This window comes from Rhineura floridana, chromosome 3 (assembly GCF_030035675.1).
Source record: "Rhineura floridana isolate rRhiFlo1 chromosome 3, rRhiFlo1.hap2, whole genome shotgun sequence".
NCBI classification, from domain to species: Eukaryota; Metazoa; Chordata; class Lepidosauria; order Squamata; family Rhineuridae; genus Rhineura; species Rhineura floridana.
The window spans coordinates 231,604,498-231,630,635 of NC_084482.1; the positions used below are offsets into that span (position 1 = coordinate 231,604,498).

The 26,138-nt window shown below is 46.8% G+C and overlaps 2 protein-coding genes across 2 annotated transcripts in view; both read right to left on the bottom strand.

Moving 5' to 3' along the window:
* LOC133381949 (H-2 class II histocompatibility antigen, E-D alpha chain-like) overlaps positions 1 to 26,138 on the bottom strand; it is a 411,219-nt gene that overhangs the window by 117,672 nt on the left and 267,409 nt on the right. The window lies entirely within an intron of this gene.
* Positions 220 to 25,476, bottom strand: LOC133381959 (zinc finger protein 91-like). Its single transcript, XM_061621584.1, has 3 exons — positions 25,216 to 25,476; positions 20,552 to 21,778; positions 220 to 2,139 (listed from the first exon to the last, which is right to left on the bottom strand). Exons 1-3 carry the CDS (start codon positions 25,256 to 25,258, stop codon positions 938 to 940), a joined length of 2,472 nt encoding a protein of 823 aa, XP_061477568.1. The 5' UTR covers positions 25,259 to 25,476; the 3' UTR covers positions 220 to 937.

The following is a 26,138-nucleotide window of genomic DNA, read 5'->3' on the forward strand; positions in this document are numbered from 1 at the left end:
GGGTGGGATTTCACCTGAGGGAGCAGCAGGGAAGAGTCAATCATGGCAGGGATGGTGCAGTGTCCCCCCAACTGCCTTGGTATTTCCAATTGGCCCCATATCCAAGGTGATGGACCCAAACCCTGGCTGGGATTAATTCCCCCTCCCCATAGTGATCTCTCTCTCTCTCTCTCTCTCCCCCCCCCCCGCCTGCAGCCCTCATCAGTTAGATTTGGCTGCTCTATGGGCATCCCATCATTCTCCCTCTGGGAGACCATCTTTCCATGCTCAGAGGATGCAGACTTTCCAGAAGGATAGTACGACAATATTCTGCTACACTGCACCCTTCCCTCAAGCACCATCCCTTGCTTGCCTTTCATTACCTTTCTTGAGGGCGGGGAGGAAATGAGGGGATGTCCCTTTTTTGGTTGATTGACAGTTATACCTGCCTGCTTTATACTTATTTGTACATCTCTTCTAGAAATAGTGTACTTTCAATCCCCCGGGCAGGGCCTGAGCTGCCTCTTGAAACAACAGAGAACATAGTCATGCTGTGAGGACTGGATGTTAGCCTTCAACCCAGGGATGCGGAACATCTGGCCCTGAGGGCGGGGCAAATGTGGCCCTCCAGACCTTTCTATCTGGCCCTTGGAACTCGATTCACTAGAAAAAAACAATAATGCTGGGAAAAACAGAAGGGAGTAGAAAAAGAGGAAGGCCAAACAGAGATGGATTGACTCCATCAAGGAAGCCACAGACCTGAACTTACAAGATCTGAACAGGGAGGTTCATCACAGATGCTCTTGGAGGTCACTGATTCATAGGGTCGCCATAAGTCTTAATCAACTTGAAGTCACATAACAACAACAAACTTTTCAAAGCATTGATAAATCTCTTCCCTTGTACAGATCCTTTGATGTGCCTGAAGGTAGCCATTCTGATGAAAGGTCTTCCAACACTACAAGCATTTATAAGGTTTGTCGCCTGTATGAGTTTTGTGATGCAAAGAAAGGTAGCTACCCTGACTGAAGCTCTTTCCACACGCCAAGCATTGATAAGGTTTGTCCCCTGTGTGAGTTCTTTGATGCGAAGAAAGGTTGCTACTCCGACTGAAGCTCTTCCCGCACTCAAAGCATGTATAAGGTTTGTCCCCTGTGTGAGTTCTTTGATGCAAAGTGAGGTGGCTACTCGTAATGAACTTCTTTCCACACTCCAAGCATTTATAAGGTTTGTCTCCTGTGTGAGTTCTTTGATGCACAGTCAGGGTGCTACTCTGACTGAAGCTCTTTCCACACTCCAAGCATTTATAAGGTTTGTCCCCTGAGTGAGTTCTTTGATGCGAAGTAAGGGTGCTACTCTGACTGAAGCTCTTTCCACACTCCAAGCATTTATAAGGTTTGTCTCCTGAGTGAGTTCTTTGATGCAAAGTAAGGGCACTACTCCGACTGAAGCTCTTTCCACATTCCAAGCATTTATGAGGTTTGTCTCCTGAGTGAGTTCTTTGAGGCAAAGTAAGGTGGCCACTCTGACTAAAGCTCTTTCCATACTCGACGCATGTATAAGTTTTGTACCCTGAGTGAGTTCTTTGATGCGAAGTAAAGGTGCTACCCCGACTGAAGCTCTTTCCACACTCCAAGCATTTATAAGGTTTGTCTCCTGAGTGAGTTCTTTCATGCGAAGTAAGGTGGCTACTCTGACTGAAGCTCTTCCCGCACTCGAAGCATGTATAAGGTTTGTCCCCTGTGTGAGTTCTTTGATGCAAAGTAAGGTGGCTACTCTTACTGAAGCTCTTCCCGCACTCCAAGCATGTATAAGGTTTGTCCCCTGTGTGAGTTCTTTGATGCGAAGTAAGGTGGCTACTCCGACTGAAGCCTTTTCCACACTCCAAGCATTTATAAGGTTTGTCTCCTCTGTGAGTTCTGTGATGCAAAGTAAGGGCACTACTCCGACTGAAGCTCTTTCCACACTCCAAGCATTGATAAGGTTTGTCCCCTGTGTGAGTTCTGTGATGCGAAGTGAGGTTGCTACGCTGACTGAAGCTCTTTCCACACTCCAAGCATTGATAAGGTTTGTCCCCTGTGTGAGTTCTTTGATGCGAAGTAAGGTGGCTACTCCGACTGAAGCTCTTTCCACACTCCAAGCATTGATAAGGTTTTTCCCCTGTGTGCCTCTGTCGCTCCTCTTGTCTCTTTGCTCCATCTTGACTCCTCAGTCTCTGCTCCTGCATCTGCTCCTCAGCTTTTTCCAGTGATACTTCAGATGGTTCTCCCTCAGCCTTGACTCCCCAGATGTATCCTGATGGAATGAAAAGGAAAGGAGATAAAATGCTGTGGAGAAATCCTGTGAATGTATTATGATTTGTACTTTGAAAACATATTTCTGGGAGCTCTGTTGATATCAGAGGTTAACTGTCAAAGCTCGAGGCCTTGTACAGAGTTAGTTTAGCAGTAGGTGCTTGGTAACAGGTTGTGAAAAGAGTCACAGAGAAACAATTATAACAAAGATCTGCTCAGTTGTTCCTCCATTTAAGGTGGACAGCCCAGTACTTATTAACAGCTGGAATTTAGAAACCTAGGATGGATCCTGTCTGACAGGAACATGGCCCTTTCCACTGCCCAGAGGGCAGCTCGCATCCCCTCCCTCCCTCCCCAAAAGATTAACCCCCTGTTACCTGCAACACAAGACAGTGCTGGAAGATGAGACCCCCAGGACAGATGGCACTCTGTGAGCTACTGGGGAAGAACAAAGGACAAGAACGAGTAGCGCTGTGACTAATGACGCAGCTGGGTCAAAGCCGAATGGAAGCCCAGAGACTGATGTGCACAGATGCGAAAGGAGAGTCCAGAGCTGCACGACGCACACAATAGGAACATGGAATATCAGAAGCATGAACCAGGGAAAGTTAGAAATTGTCAAGCAAGAAATAGAATGCATCAACATTACAATAGTTGGCGTGAGTGAATTAAAATGGATGCGAATGGGCCATTTTCGGGCAACTACACAATATTTTATGCAGGAAACTAGAAATTAAGAAGAAACGGGGTTGCTCTATAGTGAGAAGCAATTAGGAAGTATAATGCAAGGTCGGAGGGAGCGAGATCAATGAGATTTAATGGGAAACTTATCAACATAACCATCCTCTCAGTCTATGCTCCAATGGCGAACACAGAAGAAGAGGAAATTGAGAGATTTTATGCAGAAGTACAGGAAGAAATTAATGGGAAATTAAAGATGTCAGGATGACAGATTCATTCATGGAGGAACCGTATGATGAAAAACCAGCAATTTTAGAATGTGAAGTGAAAGCTGCTCTTAAAATACTTGGAAGAAACAATCACCAGGAACAGATGGCATACCAATAGAGTTGCTACAAGCTACTGAGATTGAATCTCTCCAAATTTTGACAGAACTTTGTCAACAAATATTGAAAAGAAAACAATGGCCCTCAGACTGGAAGCGTTCAAGATACATCCCAACTCCAAAGAAAGGGGATCCCAGGGAATGCAATAATTGTAAAACTATTGCCTTAATATGCCATGCAAATAAAGTAAAGCCTCTTACCATATATGGAGCGAGAAGTGCCAGATGTTCAAGCTGGATTTAGAAAGGGAAGAGGCACCAGAGATCATATCACAAACATACGTTGGATAATGGAATGGACCAAGGAATTTCAGAAGAAAATCACCCTGTGCTTTATAGATTACAGCAAAGCCTTTGACTGTGTAGATCATGAAAAACTATGGAATGCTTTAAAAGCAATGAGGGTGCCACAGCATCTGATTGTCCTAATGCGCAGCCTGTACTCTGCACAAGAGGCTACTGTAAGGACAGAATATGGAGAAACCGATTTGTTCCCCATCGGAAAAGGTGTAAGACAGGGGTGTATTTTATCACCCTATTTATTTAATCTATACGCAGAACATATCATACGGAAAGCAGGATTGGACCAAGAAGGAGGAGGTGTGAAAATTGGAGGGAGAAATATCAATAACTTAAGATATGCAGAGGATACCATACTACTAGCAGAAACCAGTAATGATTTGAAACGAATGCTGATGAAAGTTAAAGAGGAAAGCACAAAAGCAGGACTACAGCTGAACATCAAGAAGACTAAAGTAATGACAACAGAAGATTTATGTAACTTTACAGTTGACAATGAGGACACTGAACTTGTCAAGAATTATCAATACCTCGGCACAGTCATTAACCAAAAGGGAGACAACAGTCAAGAAATCAGAAGAAGGCTAAGACTGGGGAGGGCAGCTGTGAGAGAACTAGAAAAGGTCCTCAAGTGCAAAGATGTATCACTGAACACTAAAATCAGGATCATTCAGACCATGGTATTTCCAATCTCTGTGTATGAATGTGAAAGTTGGACAGTGAAAAGAAAAATCAACTCATTTGAAATGTGGCATTGGAGGAGTTTTGCGGGTACCATGAACTGTGAAAAAGACCAATAATTGGGTGTCAGAACAAATTAAACCAGAACTATCATTAGAAGCTAAAATGCTGAAACAGAGGTTATCACACTTTTTGCGTGAGGGAGGGGGGCTCTCCCAGGACACCCTCCACCATCCCAGAAGCCAATTCCCCAACCAGGCCAATTGACTCTGGCAAAATATCCTTCTCTGCCAAGGCTGTGCCCGCTCAAAACAGCCCTGCAGGGTAATAGACGACCACCATCCTTTACACTGGTTAACCACCCTGAACAACAGGGAAACTCAGAGTGCAGAAAACGTGCCAAGGATTACGGGAAGCAATAGCCAAACAGACACTCCTTGCTCTGAAGCCTTTAGGCAAAATACCCAATTTACACTGTAGTTGTGGTCACTGGCCAAGGTACAGGGTTCAGAGACAACCAATGAACACACACTGGAAAATAGAAATTAACTTTAGTAAAGAATAAAAGAGGTGCACAGCTACAGCAGCAGAATAGTTCCTTAATATCAGCACCCAACAGAAAATCAAGAAAGCCATCTAGCCTAGTCTGTCCTTACACACAGGTAGACAGTTGCACACACCCCTCTCCTCAGAGGGAGGAACAGGCAGGAGAGTTGATGCAAAATGGAAGCTCAGCAGGCAGCATCAAGTAGGCAGGATGGGACCCAGGAGAGGAACGAAAGCCACGGTTGGAGCCCCATACTTATGGCAAGCTGCCCAGCAACAGCCCGGATCCAATTAACCAATCAGGAAATTTCTTCATGGAAAAGGGGCCCATCAATCAATGGCCCAATGGAACATCCTCCCTAAAACTTCAAGGGCTTTATGACCTTGATGGAGCCCGGCTTCTACAGATAAGGGGGTGTTAGGGTGGGCCTCTGATTACCCACCTTGCATCGGTAGCAATCTCAGTAAGGGGTCGGGACTGCAGTTCAAGATTGATGAGATAGTCAGGAAGTATCTAGTTAACCTAAATGAGTTCAAATCTCCAGGGCCTGATGAACTGCATCCCAGAGTATTGAAGGAACTAGCGGATGTACTCTCGGAACCTCTTGCCATCATCTTTGAGAAATCCTGGAGAACGGGAGAGGTGCCGGAAGATTGGAGACGGGCAAACGTCGTCCCGCTCTTTAAAAAGGGTAAAAAAGAAGATCCGGGGAATTACAGGCCGGTCAGTCTGACTTCAATACTGGGAAAGATATTAGAACGGATAATAAAAGAGTCCATTGGCAACTATCTAGATGACAATGCTGTGATTAGTAGGAGCCAGCATGGGTTTGTCAAGAAAAAATCCTGTCAAACTAATCTTATCTCTTTTTTTGATGGGGTCACTAGCTTAGTAGATGGTGGAAATGCTGTAGATGTCATCTATCTAGATTTCAGCAAAGCGTTTGACAAAGTCCCCCACGACCTTTTGATTAGCAAAGTGGTCAAATGCGGACTACATGGAAATACTGTCAGGTGGATTCACAACTGGTTGGAAAACCGTACTCAAAGAGTGGTCGTCGGTGGCTCTGCTTCGGGCTGGAAGGAGGTCTCGAGTGGAGTGCCACAGGGTTCTGTCCTGGGGCCGATACTCTTCAACGTTTTTATCAATGACTTAGATGATGGGGTGGAGGGAAGCCTTATGAAGTTTGCGGATGATACGAAATTGGGAGGGATAGCTAACACAATGGAAGACAGGAATAAAATCCAAAGGGACCTGGATAGACTAGAAAATTGGGCTGAAATTAATAAAATGACATTCAATAAAGACAAATGCAGGATTCTGCATTTAGACCACAAAAACAAAATGCACGGGTACAGGATGGGAAATACCCGGCTTAGCAGTAGTGCGTGTGAGAAGGACCTTGGAATTGTAGTGGATCGCAAGTTGAACATGACCCAGCAGTGTGATGCTGCGGCAAAAAAGGCAAACGCGGTTTTGGGATGCATAAACAGAGCTATAGTTTCCAGGTCGAGGGAAGTAATAGTCCCACTATATTCTGCATTAGTCAGGCCTCATCTGGAATACTGTGTTCAGTTCTGGGCGCCTCATTTTAAGAAACATATAGACAAGTTGGAGAGGGTTCAGAAGAGGGCAATGAGGATGATAGCCGGTATGGAGAACAAGTCTTATGAGGAAAGGTTGAAGGAACTTGGCATGTTCAGTCTGGTGAAGAGAAGGCTGAGGGGTGACATGATTGCACTCTTTAAGTACCTGAAGGGCTGTCACATAGAGGAGGGTACAGATTTGTTCACTGCTGCCCCAGAGGGTAGGACTAGGTCTAATGGTTTTAAGTTGCAGGAGCGTAGATTCAGATTGGACATTAGAAGGAACTTCTTGACAGTAAGGGCAGTTCGGCAATGGAACCGACTGCCTAGGGAGGTGGTGGGATCCCCTTCGCTGGATGTCTTCAAGCAGAGGCTGGACAGCTATCTGCGGGAGATGCTCTAGCTGTGGATTTCCTGCTGTGAGCAGGGGGTTGGACTCGATGGCCTACAAGGCCCCTTCCAACTCTATGATTCTATGATTCTATAAAGACTTACCTGGCTTTGGACCACAATACCTGATGGAACGCCTCTCCCAACATGAAGCCACCTGTACACTATGCTCAACATCAAAGGTCCTCCTCCAAGTGCCTACTCCGAGGGAAGCTGGGAGGGTGGCAACAAGGGAGAGGCCCTTCTCAGTGGTGACCCCCAAATTATGGAATGATCTCCCTGACTAGGTGTGCCTGGTGCCAACACTTATCTTTTCGGCACCAGGTCAAGGCTTTCCTCTTCTCCCATGCATTTTAGCATGTGTTTTTAATTTTTTTTAAAAAATGTATTTTTAAATTTATATATTTGTCGGGATTGGCTTTCAGGCCATTCATTTCCCTTTCATTCCCTCACAACAGTTAACAGTCAGTCAGGTTGCACAGAGAAGCCACAGTTCTAAAGGAAAGATCTCTAGCTGACGGCACAGTTGGCTTTTCCCAGTTTTCGGGTCTACTTTTCTGTTGATGGCTGGTGGTGGTTGTATGTATTGGTATCAATGACGGAAGGAAGTCAGTCAGAGCATCACAGGTAAAGGGAATGAAGCCTATCCTAACAAGAAGCTCCCCTCCCCCCTCCCGCAAATCTAGGAAGAGCGAAGAATGACAGAAAAATCTCAATTTTGCCCCTTCACTTAACAAGTTCCGTTCGGAGCCCCATTGGAGCCCCATGGGAGGGGAGGGGCTTGGGCAGGAGTTTCTTCTGGGGCTGAGAGGAGTAAGTCCCACTCCGGAGACAGCTGGGGGTGGAGGAGGAGAAGCAGAAAGTATGGGGGCTCCTGCGCAATGGACTTGGGGGTCCTCCTTGGGGGGCGGTGCTAGTCTGCCCTCTGGATGTGCTGGACGTGGAGGAGCCTCCAGGCGAGCAGAGATCCCATGTTAGGGGGTAGGAAGAGGGAGGTCCTTCCAGAGACCCCCCAACATCAGTGGGGCAGCAGCAAAGGGGGTTCTGCTGGGGCTAGAAGGGGGGCAGTGTCCTCCCACAGGGGTTTTTTGGTGGGTGGGAAGGAGAGTTATTTGTTTCTTTGCTCATTAGCTACAATTAATTTAGATCTCACCATTCAGGATATAAATCCTTCCAAGGCGGCTTGCAAGTAATCCCCAAATGTTGCCCAAATAAAAAGCCCCCAGAAACCCCCCCCCCCAGGACAGGACAGCCGAAGGCAGAGCAATCCTCCTTTCACGGCCACAGGGTCCCACAAAGAGATGCGCCGGAACAAATACTTAACTCCATAAAATGAATTGCTCTAACCTTCCAGCAGCATCACCGTCTTCCAGCTGCCCCTTCTCAATAATGTCTTGACATTACCAGTGCTAGCTCCACAGTGGCCAAGCTATCTTGGTCCAGGAATAGCCGTAGCGGTCTCACCAACTGGAACTGGTAAAAGGGACTCCCAGCCATGATGGGTCCAGGGCTATGGATCTGTGCTTTCAGAGGGAGTGAAACACAGTCCAGAGCAGGTAGCTGAGCGATCTCCCAGACACAGGGACCACTCACTCAAAGGCCTCCTTCTTGCCAAGGTCTAAAAGTTATTGGCTCTCATCCAGGCACCATTGCACCCAGGCGCTGGTCCAGATGTGCCACAGTCACTTCCAATCCAGATGTAATGGAGACATAGAGCTCCAGGTCCTCCATAAAGCGATGACATTTTGCTCCAAATCCCTCAATGAAAACTCCCAGTGGCTTCATACAGAAATCACTAATAGGCAAAAAACCTTGCGTTTTAAGAATGTACCTATAGCCCACTGCTATTTCTACCAAACTTTAAAAAGCAGGGAAATTGGGCAGCTCTAGTGAATGTACCAGGGGAGCAGGAGACCTGAACTCCTCTCTGAGATATTGGACTGCCCTACAAATTGGTCAAAATGCAAGCACAATTTGGGTTGGTCTTTCACAGTCCAATCCACTTGCTGTGTAGCTTGGAAGAATTTGGTAACATGTGCCTCTGAGTGGGCAGGGGAGGAGGAAGAGGGGAAGGAGGGAAAAAAGCAGGTCTGATCATTTGCATGTGTATTGAGTTCAATGGGATTTACTCCTATGCAATCATGGTTAGGATACGAATAACTGACCATGGGGGAGGAAGAGGGGAAGGGGGACGGACCATATTGGAGGTGGCAATGGAAGGGGAAGGCAGGTTTGATCATTTGCATGCTTATAGAGTTCAGTGGTATTTACTTCCATGCAATCATGCTAAAGATAGGTAAAACTGACCATGGGGAGGAGGAAAGGGAGGGGGAGGGGGAGGGAAGGGGCAAGAGGGAGGGGATAGGAAGGATGAGAAGGGAGGGTGGGTTTGATCATTTGCATACGTTTTGAGTTCAATGGGTTTAATTTCTGTGCAATCATGTTTGAAAATGGAAATGGACTGCCTTCAAGTCAATCCCCACTTATGTTGACCCTATGAATAGGGTTTTCATGGTAAGTAGTATTCAGAGGGGGTTTCACCATTGCCTTCCTCTGAGGCTGAGAGGCTGTGACAGGCCCAAGGTCGCCCAGTGAGCTTCATGGCTGTGTGGGGATTCGAACCCTGGTCTCCCAGGTCGTAGTCCAACACTGACTGGGAGAGGGGCAGGGAGGAGAGGGGAAGGAGATTGGATGGGTGGGCACTGGGTAGAGGGGAAGCCCCTTTCCTTTCCAAAAGGAAAACATTATGAACAGTATCATTGCTTTTCAGCGTTTCCCCCACCTTTTTATTCTACAGCAGGCACATGTAGCCTCCCACCCAAATTTAAACCAAAGCTGTCCCTGGCCACATCCACACCAGGCCTTTATTCCACTTTGGACAGTCATGGCTGCTCTCAAAGAATCCTGGGAAGTGTAGTTAGTGAAGGGTGCTGAGAGCTGAAAGGAGACGCCCTGATCCCCTCACAGACCTTCAATCAGAGCGGCTGACTGTTAAACTATATGGCCACTGCAGCTCTGTCAGGGGAATAGGAGTCTCCTCTCAGCACCCTTCACAAACTACACTTCCCAGGATTCTCTGAGGGAAGCCAGGACTGTCTCCTGAAATCAAGTCTGGTGTGGGTGGGGCCCCCTGATTAGCCAGGCCCAGCAGCTGTGAGGTTTTTAGAACACTAGTTGGTTCTTACTGAGCATGCCCAACGCTTTCATTGGCTTCCAGCCAAAATTTATTAAATTAATTAAAAATCAGCCAGGGATTTTTCAACTTTTAAACTGCAGCAGATGAAGGTCAGAGTGTGGGGCAAGGTCAGTATTAGGATTACAGGTACTCTGTGAACATGGCTGATTTGTAATGACTTTCAACAGATTATGAGAACTCTGGCAGAAAAAAGTCCAAAAGGGCTCTGAGGTTTTTCTCTCTGTTTTTTCACTTTGAACTGTCTGTTCTCTCTGACTGTTTTGTGTATCGCCATGAAAATTGACAGGGTTGTTAAGCAAGCCTCTCTGAGTCCAGGACTATAAGTCTTGTAAGGTTTTGTTTTGAAATGAGCTTATGGGAAGCATCAGAATGGCACGGGGAGCTATTTTCCATTTAACATTGCGGAATGTGAAAAATCCCCACTGGCTATAGTATACAGCCACTGTTGTGGCTGTATAAGAAGTCCCAGGACTCTTGGGAGGAAGCCACATACTTGCCATGTACACAGTGGATGTGCCACAAAGGTGTGTGGTGTGGAGAAGCTGGAGAACGCCCTCTGATTTAGTAGGGAACTTACACCTGGTGTGGGAAGAGGGAGGGAAGTCGCTCCCAATTTGCACCAGTTTCAGGAAAAACGTCACTCGCTAAACAGTTTGTCTGCCGGGCTACCCTAAAACAAGGAGGGCAGGGCCACGTTTCTGCTTTCCGGAATTAAACGGCGACTTTAATGCTAACAGGATAGGAAACTGGGGAGCGCTGGCAGAAGGGCAGTATTGGAAGAAGAGCCTCACTATTCAACTCTCACAGCTGAACCAAAGGGCAAACGAGGACACATGCAGAAGCGGCCCATTTAGCGCACTGTCGTCTCCTTAGCTCTGTTCCTACTATGGGGCGCCCCATCTCCAAGCTGAAGGCCACGAAATTCATCAGCAGAACCACCGCGGGATGCTCCGATCCGGCCCCACACAGCCAGCCCAGCTCAGGGGGCAGCAGACGGGACGGGCAGAGCTGCGGGCTCCGATCGGGAGGCTCTGCGGGGAGGGGCGCTTCAGGGGGTCCTCGCCCTCTCCCGCCCTGCGCCCCCATTGCCTACCTTTCTTGGGAGGCGCCCCCCACGCAACCCTGCCGGCCAACATCGCCCGAAGAGGGGCTCCTCCGGCGCTCCCAGCCCGCAGTTCTGGCAGAGAGGCGGGGCAGGAGAGGGACGTCCCTCCTTTGCGCCCTTTCCTTCCGCTCCGGCGTCCTTTCTTAACCCTTAAAGTGGCTGGAGCTGCTCGGCTGCTTCCCACGGAGACGGAGGGGAGGCGGGAAGCCCCTTTCTGGCCTGTGGCCCTTCCCCGTATTAAACATAAGAATGCCATGCACAGTTTTAAAAAAGGCTCCGAAGGAACAGCTTAAGTTAGCCTAAACCCTGTTTCCTTTACCTGTTGGATTTCTCTGTGCAGGGACTTTTCTGCTGACTTGTATTGGCGCTGATATTTGATATTGTATTTGTCAGGCATCTTGTTACTTGTGTGTGACCCCCGATTTAGCTTTGGACACTCCCCCCCTCCATCTGCAAAAGAGGGTGCACCTTTGCTCATGAAGGGGATGGATATTTGTGTCATCGTCTGTGAGTGCAGCAGAGGCTGTGACCCACATCCAGTGGACTGGGCCCAGGAAATCCTCTTGGCACTTTGGCACTCCTGGTTACCCCAGGGAAAGGCATAGGAGTGGTGGGAGGCCAGGCTTGAGGGAGGAATCCTGAGCGAGTGAGGATTGGAGGAGGCCAGCAGCAGGCAGAACGAGAAGACCTGTGAGGCTGAAGCCCAGAACTTGTCTACTTAGCTACTTAGCTGAATCCCAGAAGCAGAACCTGATCCGGGCTCCCTCATCCCCAAAGTAAGGAAGAAAATGAAGCACAGCTCTCATTCTGCCTGATCCCAGGGCAAGGTGGAGCTGCGGGTGAGAATTCTCACGTGTAGCCTGTGAATGCAAGAATTCTCGTCTGGGGGCCCCAGCTTTGTACCCATGTGCATAAGTCCTTGGAGGGGCAGCACCAGAGTCCTCAACATCATGCGTGCTCTGGGCCCCATAAACCCTCTGGGTGGCCCTGCAAACCTGACCGTGGTGGTTGTGGCACAAATAGGAGGTCAAAGACCAGAATGCTGAAAAGATGTAGCTTTATTCTGTGCACAGAGGCACCATTGATTTCTTGTATGTAAAAAATTCCGTGTAAAATATGCTAAAGCCCAACGCGTTTCAGCTTGTGCAGTCAAGCCTTCATCAGGGGCTAAAATACAAAATGTTGAATACTTTTTAAAAAACTTACTAATAACTTAAACACACATATTCATTTCTGGAAGAACACAGTTACAGAAATATTGCAGCCAAATGTTGCTTTCATTAATCTTAGAATATAGTTACAATACTCTAACAACTTAAATACATACTAACAACTTAAACATACACATTTTTGCATTTCTGGAAGAACACAGTTACAGAAATATTGCAGCCAAATGTTGCTTTCATTAATCTTAGAATATAGTTACAATACTCTAACAACTTAAATACATACTAACAACTCAAACATACACATTTTTGCATTTCTGGAAGAACACAGTTACAGAAATGTAGCTTTCATTAATCTCAGAATATAGTTGCAAAACTCTTAACAACTTCAATACATCTCTAATTCTAAAAAAATTACAAAAATAATACTGCAGTCAATATTGCTTCAATATTTTCAAAATATACTTACAAAATTAAATTCTTCAGTAAAATATTAAGACAAACTTTTTCTGGTATCTTCCTTATCGCTGTTGTCATGTGAAGCAAACTGAAACCAAATTCAAAGAAATATAGAACTCTGCAACATGCAATGAGTTGAACCTGCTTGATAATTACTTCACCACACCTGACTTAAGTTGACTGTGTTTGTTCTGAATTAGAGTAGAGGTAACAGGTTGAATTCCTCATTTAACCCATTAGGAATCATAGTACCTAATTGCAGAATCCAATATAGTTCTCTACGTAATAAATTGTCTATGTTTTTTCCAAAACCCAAAACTTGTATTCTGTTATAGAATGAGGACACTGATTATGATGTTCTACAAGAGGCGCCCCTCTTCTGTTATTCCTTATCATATCACTTGATCATATCACTAATAAGTTAGAGAATAGTATAAGAAAACACTGGCATATAGTGGAACATCTTAAAGGCTGTCAGGAACCTCCAAGGATCTCTTATAAAAGAACAAAGAATCTTAAGGACATTCTACTACATAGTGATTTAAAAGACGTCACTCAACATAGACAGAGCTTACTCCCAGGTACAACTTCTCCCCTGGGTCATCATCCCTGTGGCCACTGCATTTTTTGTAAAAACACCAGCAGAATGACAGTTTTTGTCAATCCTGCCCGTCAGAAGAAATATCATTTGAGGCACTTTTCCACTTGTAATACAGATAGGGTCATCTACATTATACAATGTGGATGTAAAAAACTGTACATAGGACAAACCTCAAGAATGGTGAAAATAAGGACAGGGGAACATTTGAGTAATTTAAGGAATAACAGAAGGGCGCCTCTTGTAGAACATCATAATCAGTGTCCTCATTCTATAACAGAATACAAGTTTTGGGTTTTGGAAAAGGTTTTTGGAAAAAACATAGACAATTTATTACGTAGAGAACTATATTCGATTCTGGAATTAGGTACTATGATTCCTAATGGGTTAAATGAGGAATTCAACCTGTTACCTCTACTCTAATTCAGAACAAACACAGTCAACTTAAGTCAGGTGTGGTGAAGTAATTATCATCATCTTTGCAAGACATCAGGTTTCCTGGCTGATTTCCTTTCTGCATTCCCAGTTCTATCTCTTCTTTCTAAAGTCATCCTAGACTTTTGGCAAATGATTCCTCTTCTGGAAGATAAAAGGGTGCTCTGAAAAAACCGTTTGGCTCATAAGCTATTGTCATGTGACCTCTAGCAAAGCATACCTGTGAAACATCAGGTGAGTCATTCCAACTCTGAGAAAGATTTGAATCCTGGGCGATACACGCTAAGGGTGAAGGAGCTGCAGCCACTAAAAAAATCAATTCCATCAAAATATAATATTTATTAGGGATGTTCCATGAGCTAGAGGGAGCCCCAGTTGACGAAGTGTCAAGGTGAGTTAAGCAGTAGAGTGAGAAGAGGGTAAATAGCTCCCATTTATTTCATTCTTTAATTGAATTAAAACAGCTCAGAGCAATAAGTAATAAGGGCAGCCCAAGGTCACCCTGAGCTAGGAGCCAAATCCTGAAAGAACCTATATCTTAGGAGACAGATCCTAGGAGAAGGAAGCCTATAGAAAGCTAGTTTTCAACACCACCCTAGCAGGAAAGCTTCGGGGACACTGTAAACAAGGCTAAATTCCAGTCAGAGAGAAGGGGGAAAAGGAAACTCCACCGATACATACAGGGAGAGAGTCAGCTCAGTCCTTGCTAAAAAGTGCAGCTTTAGCTGTCCTTAAACACAACCGAAAGCCCTGTTTCCCTAGGTTAAAAAAAGGTCAGGCTGTTCTAGGTGGGAGAACAACCAACAAAAGCCCTTAAACAGCCCCACCCCTCTCTAAGGAAGGAAGCCTGAAATAATCCTAAGGAGTTAAGCCCCAGCTGATAGGTGAGCCATCAGCCTCAAGTAACACATCATTGGCTGGCAGCAGTAGCTGGGAGGGACCAGCCACACATATAAAGTCAGAGCACCCTAGCGAGGGAGCCTGCTCCACGAGCTAGAGGGAGCCCCAGCTGACGAAGCGTCAAGGCGAGTTAAGCAGCAGAGCGAGTTCGGCAGCAGGGCGAGGAGGCCAGGGCCCCCCACTCTGCCCGTCTGTTCCCTGACCTCAACTAAACCACAGTCTCCAACCTATTGACGTAATAAACCTTAAACAAAACTATGCACATAAGAAGCCAGCAGTGGTGTGGGGGCTTTCCAGTGTTTTGCACCGCCTGCAGCATGTACAACTATCTGCCTGTTGGACAGAAGTCGTGGGTGTGCTCTCGGTGCAATGAGCTCCTGGCTCTCCGGGAACGACTTCATTTCCTTGAGGCCAAGGTGGCGGACCTGGAAAAGCTGAGAGAGGCAGAGAGGTGTGTGGAGGAGGCCTTCAGGGACGTTATAGCTGTGTCCCACTCCAACGATGATAGCTCTCCTGCTATCATGGAGAACGATGGTCTCGGGGAAGGACAGCATCCAGCCGAGGAAGAGGGAAACGATCCCTTAGAAGGGACCCATTCCTTGGGGGATGAGCAGCTATCCTCTCGTGCCGAGGATATATCTCCAGGGGGTGGAGGGATCCTTGTAGTGGGTGATTCAATCATTAGGAACACAGACAGTGGGGTGTGTGATGGGCGTGTAGACCGCAAGGTGTTTTGCCTGCCTGGTGCGAAGGTTGCAGATATCGCCCGTCGTTTAGATAGTTTGGTAGACAGTGCTGGGGAGGAGTTAGTGGTTGCAGTGCACGTTGGCACCAACGACATGGGGAAATGCAGCCGTGAGGTCATGGAAGCAAAATTTAGGTTGCTAGGTAGGATGCTGAAAGCCAGGACCTCCAAGGTGGCTTTCTCTGAAATGCTACCAGTTCCACGCGCAGGACCAGCCAGACAGGCCCAGCTTTGCAGTCTCAATGTGTGGATGAGAGGATGGTGTCGGGTGGAAGGGTTTGGATTTGTTAGGCACTGGGGAACATTTTGGCACAAACCGGGCCTGTACAAAAGAGACGGGCTCCACTTGAACCAGAATGGAACCAGACTGCTGGCACTTAAAATTAAAAAGGTGGCAGAGCAGCTTTTAAACTGACAGGGGGGAAACCCGAGAGGAGGTGAGGAAGGTCCGGTTCGGAATAAACCTCCCCCCTGGGATAAAAACCAAAGAAATAATGAAATTTTAGAAGGGGTAGGCCTAGAAGTAGGCATTGTGAGAGCAGGGGCACAGGATATAAATTCAGAAGGGCAAAATTACCACAGGCCAAACCACAAGTGCCAAAGACACTTAAAGAGAGACACTGCTTACAAGTGCCTGTACGCTAATGCTAGGAGCCTCCGAACCAAGATGGGAGAACTGGAGTGCTTGGTCTTAGAGGAGAGCATTGATATAGTGAGCATAACGGAGACCTGGTGGAATGGAGAAAACCAGTGGGATACGGTTATCCCTGGATATAAACTATATCGGAAGGACAGGGAAGGACGTATTGGTGGCGGAGTCGCTCTATACGTGAAAGAAGGCATTGAATCCAGCAAGCTCAAAACCCCAAAAGAGGCAGACTCCTCCACAGAATCGTTGTGGGTGATGATACCATGCCCCAGGAGGGATTTAATATTGGGAACGATCTATCGTCCCCCTGATCAAAATGCTCAGGGAGACCTGGAGATGAGATATGAAATTGAGGAAGCATCCAAACTAGGAAAGGTGGTAGTAATGGGTGACTTCAACTACCCAGACACAGACTGGCCGCATATGCGTTCCAGTCATGACAAAGAAGCAAAATTTCTAGATATTCTAAATGACTATGCCCTAGACCAGTTGGTCATGGAACCGACCAGAGGGACGGCAACCCTGGACTTAATCCTCAGTGGGGACCGGGACCTGGTGCGCGATGTAAGTGTTGTTCAACCGATTGGGAGCAGTGACCACAGTGCTATTAAATTAAACATACATGTAACTGGCCAATTTCCAAGAAAATCCAACACGGTCACTTTTGACTTCAAAAGAGGAAACTTCACAAACATGAGGGGATTGGTAAAAAGAAAGCTGAAAAACAAAGTCCAGAGGGTCACATCACTCGAAAATGCTTGGAAGTTGTTTAAAAACACTATATTAGAAGCTCAACTGGAGTGCATACCGCAGATCAGAAAAGGTACCGCCAGGGCCAAGAAGATGCCAGCATGGTTAACGAGCAAAGTCAAGGAAGCTCTTAGAGGCAAAAAGTCTTCCTTCAGAAAATGGAAGTCTTGTCTGAATGAAGAAAATAAAAAAGAACACAAACTCTGGCAAAAGAAATGCAAGAAGACAATAAGGGATGCTAAATAAGAATTTGAGGAGCACATTGCTAAGAACATAAAAACCAACAACAAAAAATTCTATAAATACATTCAAAGCAGGAGACCATCTAGGGAGGCGATTGGACCCTTGGATGATAAGGGAGTCAAAGGTGTACTAAAGAACGATAAGGAGATTGCAGAGAAGCTAAATGAATTCTTTGCATCTGTCTTCACAGTGGAAGATATAGGGCAGATCCCTGAACCTGAACTAACATTTGCAGGAAGGGATTCTGAGGAACTGAGACAAATAGTGGTAATGAGAGAGGAGGTTCTAGGCTTAATGGACAATATAAAAACTGACAAATCACCAGGCCCGGATGGCATCCACCCGAGAGTTCTCAAAGAACTCAAATGTCAAATTGCTGATCTGCTAACTAAAATATGTAACTTGTCCCTCAGGACCTCCTCCGTGCCTGAGGACTGGAAAGTGGCAAATGTAACGCCAATCTTCAAAAAGGGATCCAGAGGGGATCCCGGAAATTACAGGCCAGTTAGCTTAACTTCTGTCCCTGGAAAACTGGTAGAAAGTATGATTAAAGCTAGATTAACTAAGCACATAGAAGAACAAGCCTTGCTGAAGCAGAGCCAGCATGGCTTCTGCAAGGGAAAGTCCTGTCTCAGTAACCTATTAGAATTCTTTGAGAGTGTCAACAAGCATATAGATAGAGGTGATCCCGTGGACATAGTGTACTTAGACTTTCAAAAAGCTTTTGACGAGGTACCTCACCAAAGACTTCTGAGGAAGCTTAGGAGTCATGGAATAAGAGGAGAGGTCCTCTTGTGGATAAGGAATTGGTTAAGAAGCAGAAAGCAGAGAGTAGGAATCAACGGACAGTTCTCCCAATGGAGGGCTGTAGAAAGTGGAGTCCCTCAAGGATCAGTATTGGGACCTGTACTTTTCAACTTGTTCATTAATGACCTAGAATTAAGAGCAGGCAGTGAAGTGGCCAAGTTTGCTGACGACACTAAATTGTTCAGGGTTGTTAAAACAAAAAGGGATTGCGAAGAGCTCTAAAAAGACCTCTCCAAACTGAGTGAATGGGTGGAAAAATGGCAAATGCAATTCAATATAAACAAGTGTAAAATTATGCATATTGGAGCAAAAAATCTGAATTTCACATATACGCTCATGGGGTCTGAACTGGCGGTGACCGACCAGGAGAGAGACCTCGGGGTTGTAGTGGACAGCACGATGAAAATGTCGACCCAGTGTGCGGCAGCTGTGAAAAAGGCAAATTCCATGCTAGCGATAATTAGGAAAGTTATTGAAAATGAAACAGCCGATATCATAATGCCGTTGTATAAATCTATGGTGTGGCCGCATTTGGAATACTGTGTACAGTTCTGGTCGCCTCATCTCAAAAAGGATATTATAGTTGGAAAAGGTTCAGAAGAGGGCAACCAGAATGATCAAGGGGATGGAGCGACTCCCTTACGAGGAAAGGTTGCAGCATTTGGGGCTTTTTAGTTTAGAGAAAAGGCGGGTCAGAGGAGACATGATAGAAGTGTATAAAATTATGCATGGCATTGAGAAAGTGGATAGAGAAAAGTTCTTCTCCCTCTCTCATAATACTAGAACTCGTGGACATTCAAAGAAGCTGAATGTTGGAAGATGGAATTTGCTCCCACAAGACGCAGTAATGGCCACCAGCTTGGATGGCTTTAAAAGAAGATTAGACAAATTCATGGAGGACAGGGCTCTCAATGGCTACTAGCTATGATGGCTGTGCTGTGCCACCCTAGTCAGAGGCAGCATGCTTTTGAAAACCAGTTTCTGGAAGCCTCAGGAGGGGAGAGTGTTCTTGCCCTCGGGTCCTGCTTGCGGGCTTCCCCCAGGCACCTGGTTGGCCACTGTGAGAACAGGATGCAGGACCAGATGGGCCACTGGCCTGATCCAGCAGGCTCTTCTTATGTTCTTAGTACTTATGTGTTCCATGACATGCTGATCCATTGAGTGCAGGAGATGAGATGAAATCCCTGGCAACCTTGGCATTACATAGCCCCAAGAAAGGACTGCCCTTTTGCAATTATTGATTGATTGATTGATTGATTGCACTTGTATACCACCCCATAGCCGAAGCTCTCTGGGCGGTTTACAGCAATCAAAAACATTAAAACAAATATACAATTTAAAACACATATTTTAAAAAACAATTTAAAACACAATTTTAAAATTTAAAACAATATATAAACAATTTGTAATGGCAGTATAAGGTAGAGTGCCACCACCCCTTAGACTGGTTAACCATCCTGAGCCAAGGGGAAGCTCAGAGCCCAGAAAACTTGCCAAGGATGACAGACAGCAAGAGCCAGACAGACACTCCTTGCCCTGGAGCCTTTAGGCAAAATCCCCAATTCACACAGTTGTCGTGGTCAGTGGCCAAGGTGCCGGTTCAGAGCCAAGCCTCTCCTGAATGAACGTACACTGGGAAATAGAAGTAACTTCATGAAAGAACGACACAGGAGCTTGCTTCGTGCTGTGCTGCATGGGTGGGATTTCACCTGAGGGAGCAGCAGGGAAGAGTCAATCATGGCAGGGATGGTGCAGTGTCCCCCCAACTGCCTTGGTATTTCCAATTGGCCCCATATCCAAGGTGATGGACCCAAACCCTGGCTGGGATTAATTCCCCCTCCCCATAGTGATCTCTCTCTCTCTCTCTCCTCCCCCCCCCGCCTGGAGCCCTCATCAGTTAGACTTGGCTGCTCTATGGGCATCCCATCATTCTCTCTGTGGGAGACCATCTTTCCATGCTCAGAGGATGCAGACTTTCCAGAAGGATGGTACGACAATATTCTGCTACACTGCACCCTTCCCTCAAGCACCATCCCTTGCTTGCCTTTCATTACCTTTCTTGAGGGCGGGGAGGAAATGAGGGGATGTCCCTTTTTTGGTTGATTGACAGTTATACCTGCCTGCTTTATACTTATTTGTACATCTCTTCTAGAAATAGTGTACTTTCAATCCCCCGGGCAGGGCCTGAGCTGCCTCTTGAAACAACAGAGAACATAGTCATGCTGTGAGGACTGGATGTTAGCCTTCAACCCAGGGATGCGGAACATCTGGCCCTGAGGGCGGGGCAAATGTGGCCCTCCAGACCTTTCTATCTGGCCCTTGGAACTCGATTCACTAGAAAAAAACAATAATGCTGGGAAAAACAGAAGGGAGTAGAAAAAGAGGAAGGCCAAACAGAGATGGATTGACTCCATCAAGGAAGCCACAGACCTGAACTTACAAGATCTGAACAGGGAGGTTCATCACAGATGCTCTTGGAGGTCACTGATTCATAGGGTCGCCATAAGTCTTAATCAACTTGAAGTCACATAACAACAACAAACTTTTCAAAGCATTGATAAATCTCTTCCCTTGTACAGATCCTTTGATGTGCCTGAAGGTAGCCATTCTGATGAAAGGTCTTCCAACACTACAAGCATTTATAAGGTTTGTCGCCTGTATGAGTTTTGTGATGCAAAGAAAGGTAGCTACCCTGACTGAAGCTCTTTCCACACTCCAAGCATTGATAAGGTTTGTCCCCTGTGTGAGTTCTTTGATGCGAAGAAAGGTTGCTACTCCGACTGAAGCTCTTCCCGCACTCAAAGCATGTATAAGGTTTGTCCCCTGTGTGAGTTCTTTGATGCAAAGTGAGGTGGCTACTCGTAATGAACTTCTTTCCACACTCCAAGCATTTATAAGGTTTGTCTCCTGTGTGAGTTCTTTGATGCACAGTCAGGGTGCTACTCTGACTGAAGCTCTTTCCACACTCCAAGCATTTATAAGGTTTGTCCCCTGAGTGAGTTCTTTGATGCGAAGTAAGGGTGCTACTCTGACTGAAGCTCTTTCCACACTCCAAGCATTTATAAGGTTTGTCTCCTGAGTGAGTTCTTTGATGCAAAGTAAGGGCACTACTCCGACTGAAGCTCTTTCCACATTCCAAGCATTTATGAGGTTTGTCTCCTGAGTGAGTTCTTTGAGGCAAAGTAAGGTGGCCACTCTGACTAAAGCTCTTTCCATATTCGACGCATGTATAAGTTTTGTACCCTGAGTGAGTTCTTTGATGCGAAGTAAAGGTGCTACCCCGACTGAAGCTCTTTCCACACTCCAAGCATTTATAAGGTTTGTCTCCTGAGTGAGTTCTTTCATGCGAAGTAAGGTGGCTACTCTGACTGAAGCTCTTCCCGCACTCGAAGCATGTATAAGGTTTGTCCCCTGTGTGAGTTCTTTGATGCAAAGTAAGGTGGCTACTCTTACTGAAGCTCTTCCCGCACTCCAAGCATGTATAAGGTTTGTCCCCTGTGTGAGTTCTTTGATGCGAAGTAAGGTGGCTACTCCGACTGAAGCCTTTTCCACACTCCAAGCATTTATAAGGTTTGTCTCCTCTGTGAGTTCTGTGATGCAAAGTAAGGGCACTACTCCGACTGAAGCTCTTTCCACACTCCAAGCATTGATAAGGTTTGTCCCCTGTGTGAGTTCTTTGATGCGAAGTAAGGTGGCTACTCCGACTGAAGCTCTTTCCACACTCCAAGCATTGATAAGGTTTTTCCCCTGTGTGCCTCTGTCGCTCCTCTTGTCTCTTTGCTCCATCTTGACTCCTCAGTCTCTGCTCCTGCATCTGCTCCTCAGCTTTTTCCAGTGATACTTCAGATGGTTCTCCCTCAGCCTTGACTCCGCAGATGTATCCTGATGGAATGAAAAGGAAAGGAGATAAAATGCTGTGGAGAAATCCTGTGAATGTATTATGATTTGTACTTTGAAAACATATTTCTGGGAGCTCTGTTGATATCAGAGGTTAACTGTCAAAGCTCGAGGCCTTGTACAGAGTTAGTTTAGCAGTAGGTGCTTGGTAACAGGTTGTGAAAAGAGTCACAGAGAAACAATTATAACAAAGATCTGCTCAGTTGTTCCTCCATTTAAGGTGGACAGCCCAGTACTTATTAACAGCTGGAATTTACAAACCTAGGATGGATCCTGTCTGACAGGAACATGGCCCTTTCCACTGCCCAGAGGGCAGCTCGCATCCCCTCCCTCCCTCCCAAAAAGATTAACCCCCTGTTACCTGCAACACAAGACAGTGCTGGAAGATGAGACCCCCCAGGACAGATGGCACTCAGTGAACTACTGGGGAAGAACAAAGGACAAGTACAAGTAGTGCTGTGACTAATGACGCAGCTGGGTCAGAGCCGAATGGAAGCCCAGAGACTGATGTGCACAGATGCGAAAGGAGAGTCCGGAGTTGCTGTCTCTAATATCATCTGGACCAATGCATGTGGCAGGACACACACATGGTTAGTTGTGGTCAGTGACCAAGGTACCGGTTCAAAGCCAACCCTCTCCTGAATGAACGCACACTGGTAAATAGAAATAACTTATTGAAAGAATAAAAGAGGTGCACACTTACAGCAGCAAAATAGTTCCTTCATATCAACACTCAAAGGCCTCCTTCTTGCCAAGGTCTAAAAGTTATTGGCTCTCATCCAGGCACCATTGCACCCAGGCGCTGGTCCAGATGTGCCACAGTCACTTCCAGTCCAGATGTAATGGAGACATAGAGCTGCAGGTCCTCCATAAAGTGATGACATTTTGCTCCAAATCCCTCAATGAAAACTCCCAGTGGCTTCATACAGAAATCACTAATAGGCAAAAAACCTTGCGTTTTAAGAATGTACCTATAGCCCACTGCTATTTCTACCAAACTTTAAAAAGCAGGGAAATTGGGCAGCTCTAGTGAATGCACCAGGGGAGCAGGAGACCTGAACTCCTCTCTGAGATATTGGACTGCCCTACAAATTGGTCCAAATGCAAGCACAATTTGGGTTGGTCTTTCACAGTCCAATCCACTTGCTGTGTAGCTTGGAAGAATTTGGTAACATGTGCCTCTGAGTGGGCAGGGGAGGAGGAAGAGGGGAAGGAGGGAAAAAAGCAGGTCTGATCATTTGCATGTGTATTGAGTTCAATGGGATTTACTCCTATGCAATCATGGTTAGGATAGGAATAACTGACCATGGGGGAGGAAGAGGGGAAGGGGGACGGACCATATTGGAGGTGGCAATGGAAGGGGAAGGCAGGTTTGATCATTTGCATGGTTATAGAGTTCAGTGGTATTTACTTCCATGCAATCATGCTAAAGATAGGTAAAACTGACCATGGGGAGGAGGAAAGGGAGGGGGAGGGAATGGGCAAGAGGGAGGGGATAGGAAGGAGGAGAAGGGAGGGTGGGTTTGATCATTTGCATACGTTTTGAGTTCAATGGGTTTAATTTCTGTGCAATCATGTTTGAAAATGGAAATGGACTGCCTTCAAGTCAATCCCCACTTATGTTGACCCTATGAATAGGGTTTTCATGGTAAGTAGTATTCAGAGGGGGTTTCACCATTGCCTTCCTCTGAGGCTGAGAGGCTGTGACTGGCCCAAGGTCACCCAGTGAGCTTCATGGCTGTGTGGGGATTCGAACCCTGGTCTCCCAGGTCGTAGTCCAACACTGACTGGGAGAGGGGCAGGGAGGGGAGGGGAAGGAGATTGGATGGGTGGGCACTGGGTAGAGGGGAAGCCCCTTTCCTTTCCAAAAGGAAAACATTGTGAACATTAGCATTGCTTTTCAGCGTTTCCCCCACCTTTTTATTCTACAGCAGGCACATATAGACTCCCACCCAAATTTAAACCAAAGCTGTCCCTGGCCACATCCACACCAGGCCTTTATTCCACTTTGGACAGTCATGGCTGCTCTCAAAGAATCCTGGGAAGTGTAGTTAGTGAAGGGTGCTGAGAGCTGAAAGGAGACGCCCTGATCCCCTCACAGACCTTCAATCAGAGCGGCTGACTGTTAAACTATATGGCCACTGCAGCTCTGTCAGGGGAATAGGAGTCTCCTCTCAGCACCCTTCACAAACTACACTTCCCAGGATTCTCTGAGGGAAGCCAGGACTGTCTCCTGAAATCAAGTCTGGTGTGGGTGGGGCCCCCTGATTAGCCAGGCCCAGCAGCTGTGAGGTTTTTAGAACACTAGTTGGTTCTTACTGAGCATGCCCAACGCTTTCATTGGCTTCCAGCCAAAATTTATTAAATTAATTAAAAATCAGCCAGGGATTTTTCAACTTTTAAACTGCAGCAGATGAAGGTCAGAGTGTGGGGCAAGGTCAGTATTAGGATTACAGGTACTCTGTGAACATGGCTGATTTGTAATGACTTTCAACAGATTATGAGAACTCTGGCAGAAAAAAGTCCAAAAGGGCTCTGAGGTTTTTCTCTCTGTTTTTTCACTTTGAACTGTCTGTTCTCTCTGACTGTTTTGTGTATCGCCATGAAAATTGACAGGGTTGTTAAGCAAGCCTCTCTGAGTCCAGGACTATAAGTCTTGTAAGGTTTTGTTTTGAAATGAGCTTATGGGAAGCATCAGAATGGCACGGGGAGCTATTTTCCATTTAACATTGCGGAATGTGAAAAATCCCCACTGGCTATAGTATACAGCCACTCTTGGGCTGTATAAGAAGTCCCAGGACTCTTGGGAGGAAGCCACATACTTGCCATGTACACAGTGGATGTGCCACAAAGGTGTGTGGTGTGGAGAAGCTGGAGAACGCCCTCTGATTTAGTAGGGAACTTACACCTGGTGTGGGAAGAGGGCGGGAAGTCGCTCCCAATTTGCACCCATTTCAGGAAAAACGTCACTCGCTAAACAGTTTGTCTGCCAGGCTACCCTAAAACAAGGAGGGCAGGGCCACGTTTCTGCTTTCCGGAATTAAACGGCGACTTTAATGCTAACAGGATAGGAAACTGGGGAGGGCTGGCAGAATGGCAGTATTGGAAGAAGAGCCTCACTATTCAACTCTCACAGCTGAACCAAAGGGCAAACGAGGACACATGCAGAAGCGGCCCATTTAGCGCACTGTCGTCTCCTTAGCTCTGTTCCTACTATGGGGCGCCCCATCTCCAAGCTGAAGGCCACGAAATTCATCAGCAGAACCACCGCGGGATGCTCCGATCCGGCCCCACACAGCCAGCCCAGCTCAGGGGGCAGCAGACGGGACGGGCAGAGCTGCGGGCTCCGATCGGGAGGGTCTGCGGGGAGGGGCGCTTCAGGGGGTCCTCGCCCTCTCCCGCCCTGCGCCCCCATTGCCTACCTTTCTTGGGAGGCGCCCCCCACGCAACCCTGCCGGCCAACATCGCCCGAAGAGGGGCTCCTCCGGCGCTCCCAGCCCGCAGTTCTGGCAGAGAGGCGGGGCAGGAGAGGGACGTCCCTCCTTTGCGCCCTTTCCTTCCGCTCCGGCGTCCTTTCTTAACCCTTAAAGTGGCTGGAGCTGCTCGGCTGCTTCCCACGGAGACGGAGGGGAGGCGGGAAGCCCCTTTCTGGCCTGTGGCCCTTCCCCGTATTAAACATAAGAATGCCATGCACAGTTTTAAAAAAGGCTCCGAAGGAACAGCTTAAGTTAGCCTAAACCCTGTTTCCTTTACCTGTTGGATTTCTCTGTGCAGGGACTTTTTTGCTGACTTGTATTGGCGCTGATATTTGATATTGTATTTGTCAGGCATCTTGTTACTTGTGTGTGACCCCCGATTTAGCTTTGGACACTCCCCCCCTCCATCTGCAAAAGAGGGTGCACCTTTGCTCATGAAGGGGATGGATATTTGTGTCATCGTCTGTGAGTGCAGCAGAGGCTGTGACCCACATCCAGTGGACTGGGCCCAGGAAATCCTCTTGGCACTTTGGCACTCCTGGTTACCCCAGGGAAAGGCATAGGAGTGGTGGGAGGCCAGGCTTGAGGGAGGAATCCTGAGCGAGTGAGGATTGGAGGAGGCCAGCAGCAGGCAGAACGAGAAGACCTGTGAGGCTGAAGCCCAGAACTTGTCTCCTTAGCTACTTAGCTGAATCCCAGAAGCAGAACCTGATCCGGGCTCCCTCATCCCCAAAGTAAGGAAGAAAATGAAGCACAGCTCTCATTCTGCCTGATCCCAGGGCAAGGTGGAGCTGCGGGTGAGAATTCTCACGTGTAGCCTGTGAATGCAAGAATTCTCGTCTGGGGGCCCCAGCTTTGTACCCATGTGC

What these genes read in the sequence shown, in the direction of transcription:
- LOC133381959 (XM_061621584.1), bottom strand. Translation starts at nt 25,258, where the DNA reads ATGTTGGCCGGCAGGGTTGCGTGGGGGGCGCCTCCCAAGAAAG. An exon ending in GGGGGCGCCTCCCAAGAAAG is followed by an intron (nt 21,779 to 25,215) that starts GTAGGCAATGGG and finishes TCATTCCATCAG; the next exon opens with GATACATCTGCGGAGTCAAG. An exon ending in GCATCACAAAACTCATACAG is followed by an intron (nt 2,140 to 20,551) that starts GCGACAAACCTT and finishes AGAGGCACACAG; the next exon opens with GGGAAAAACCTTATCAATGC.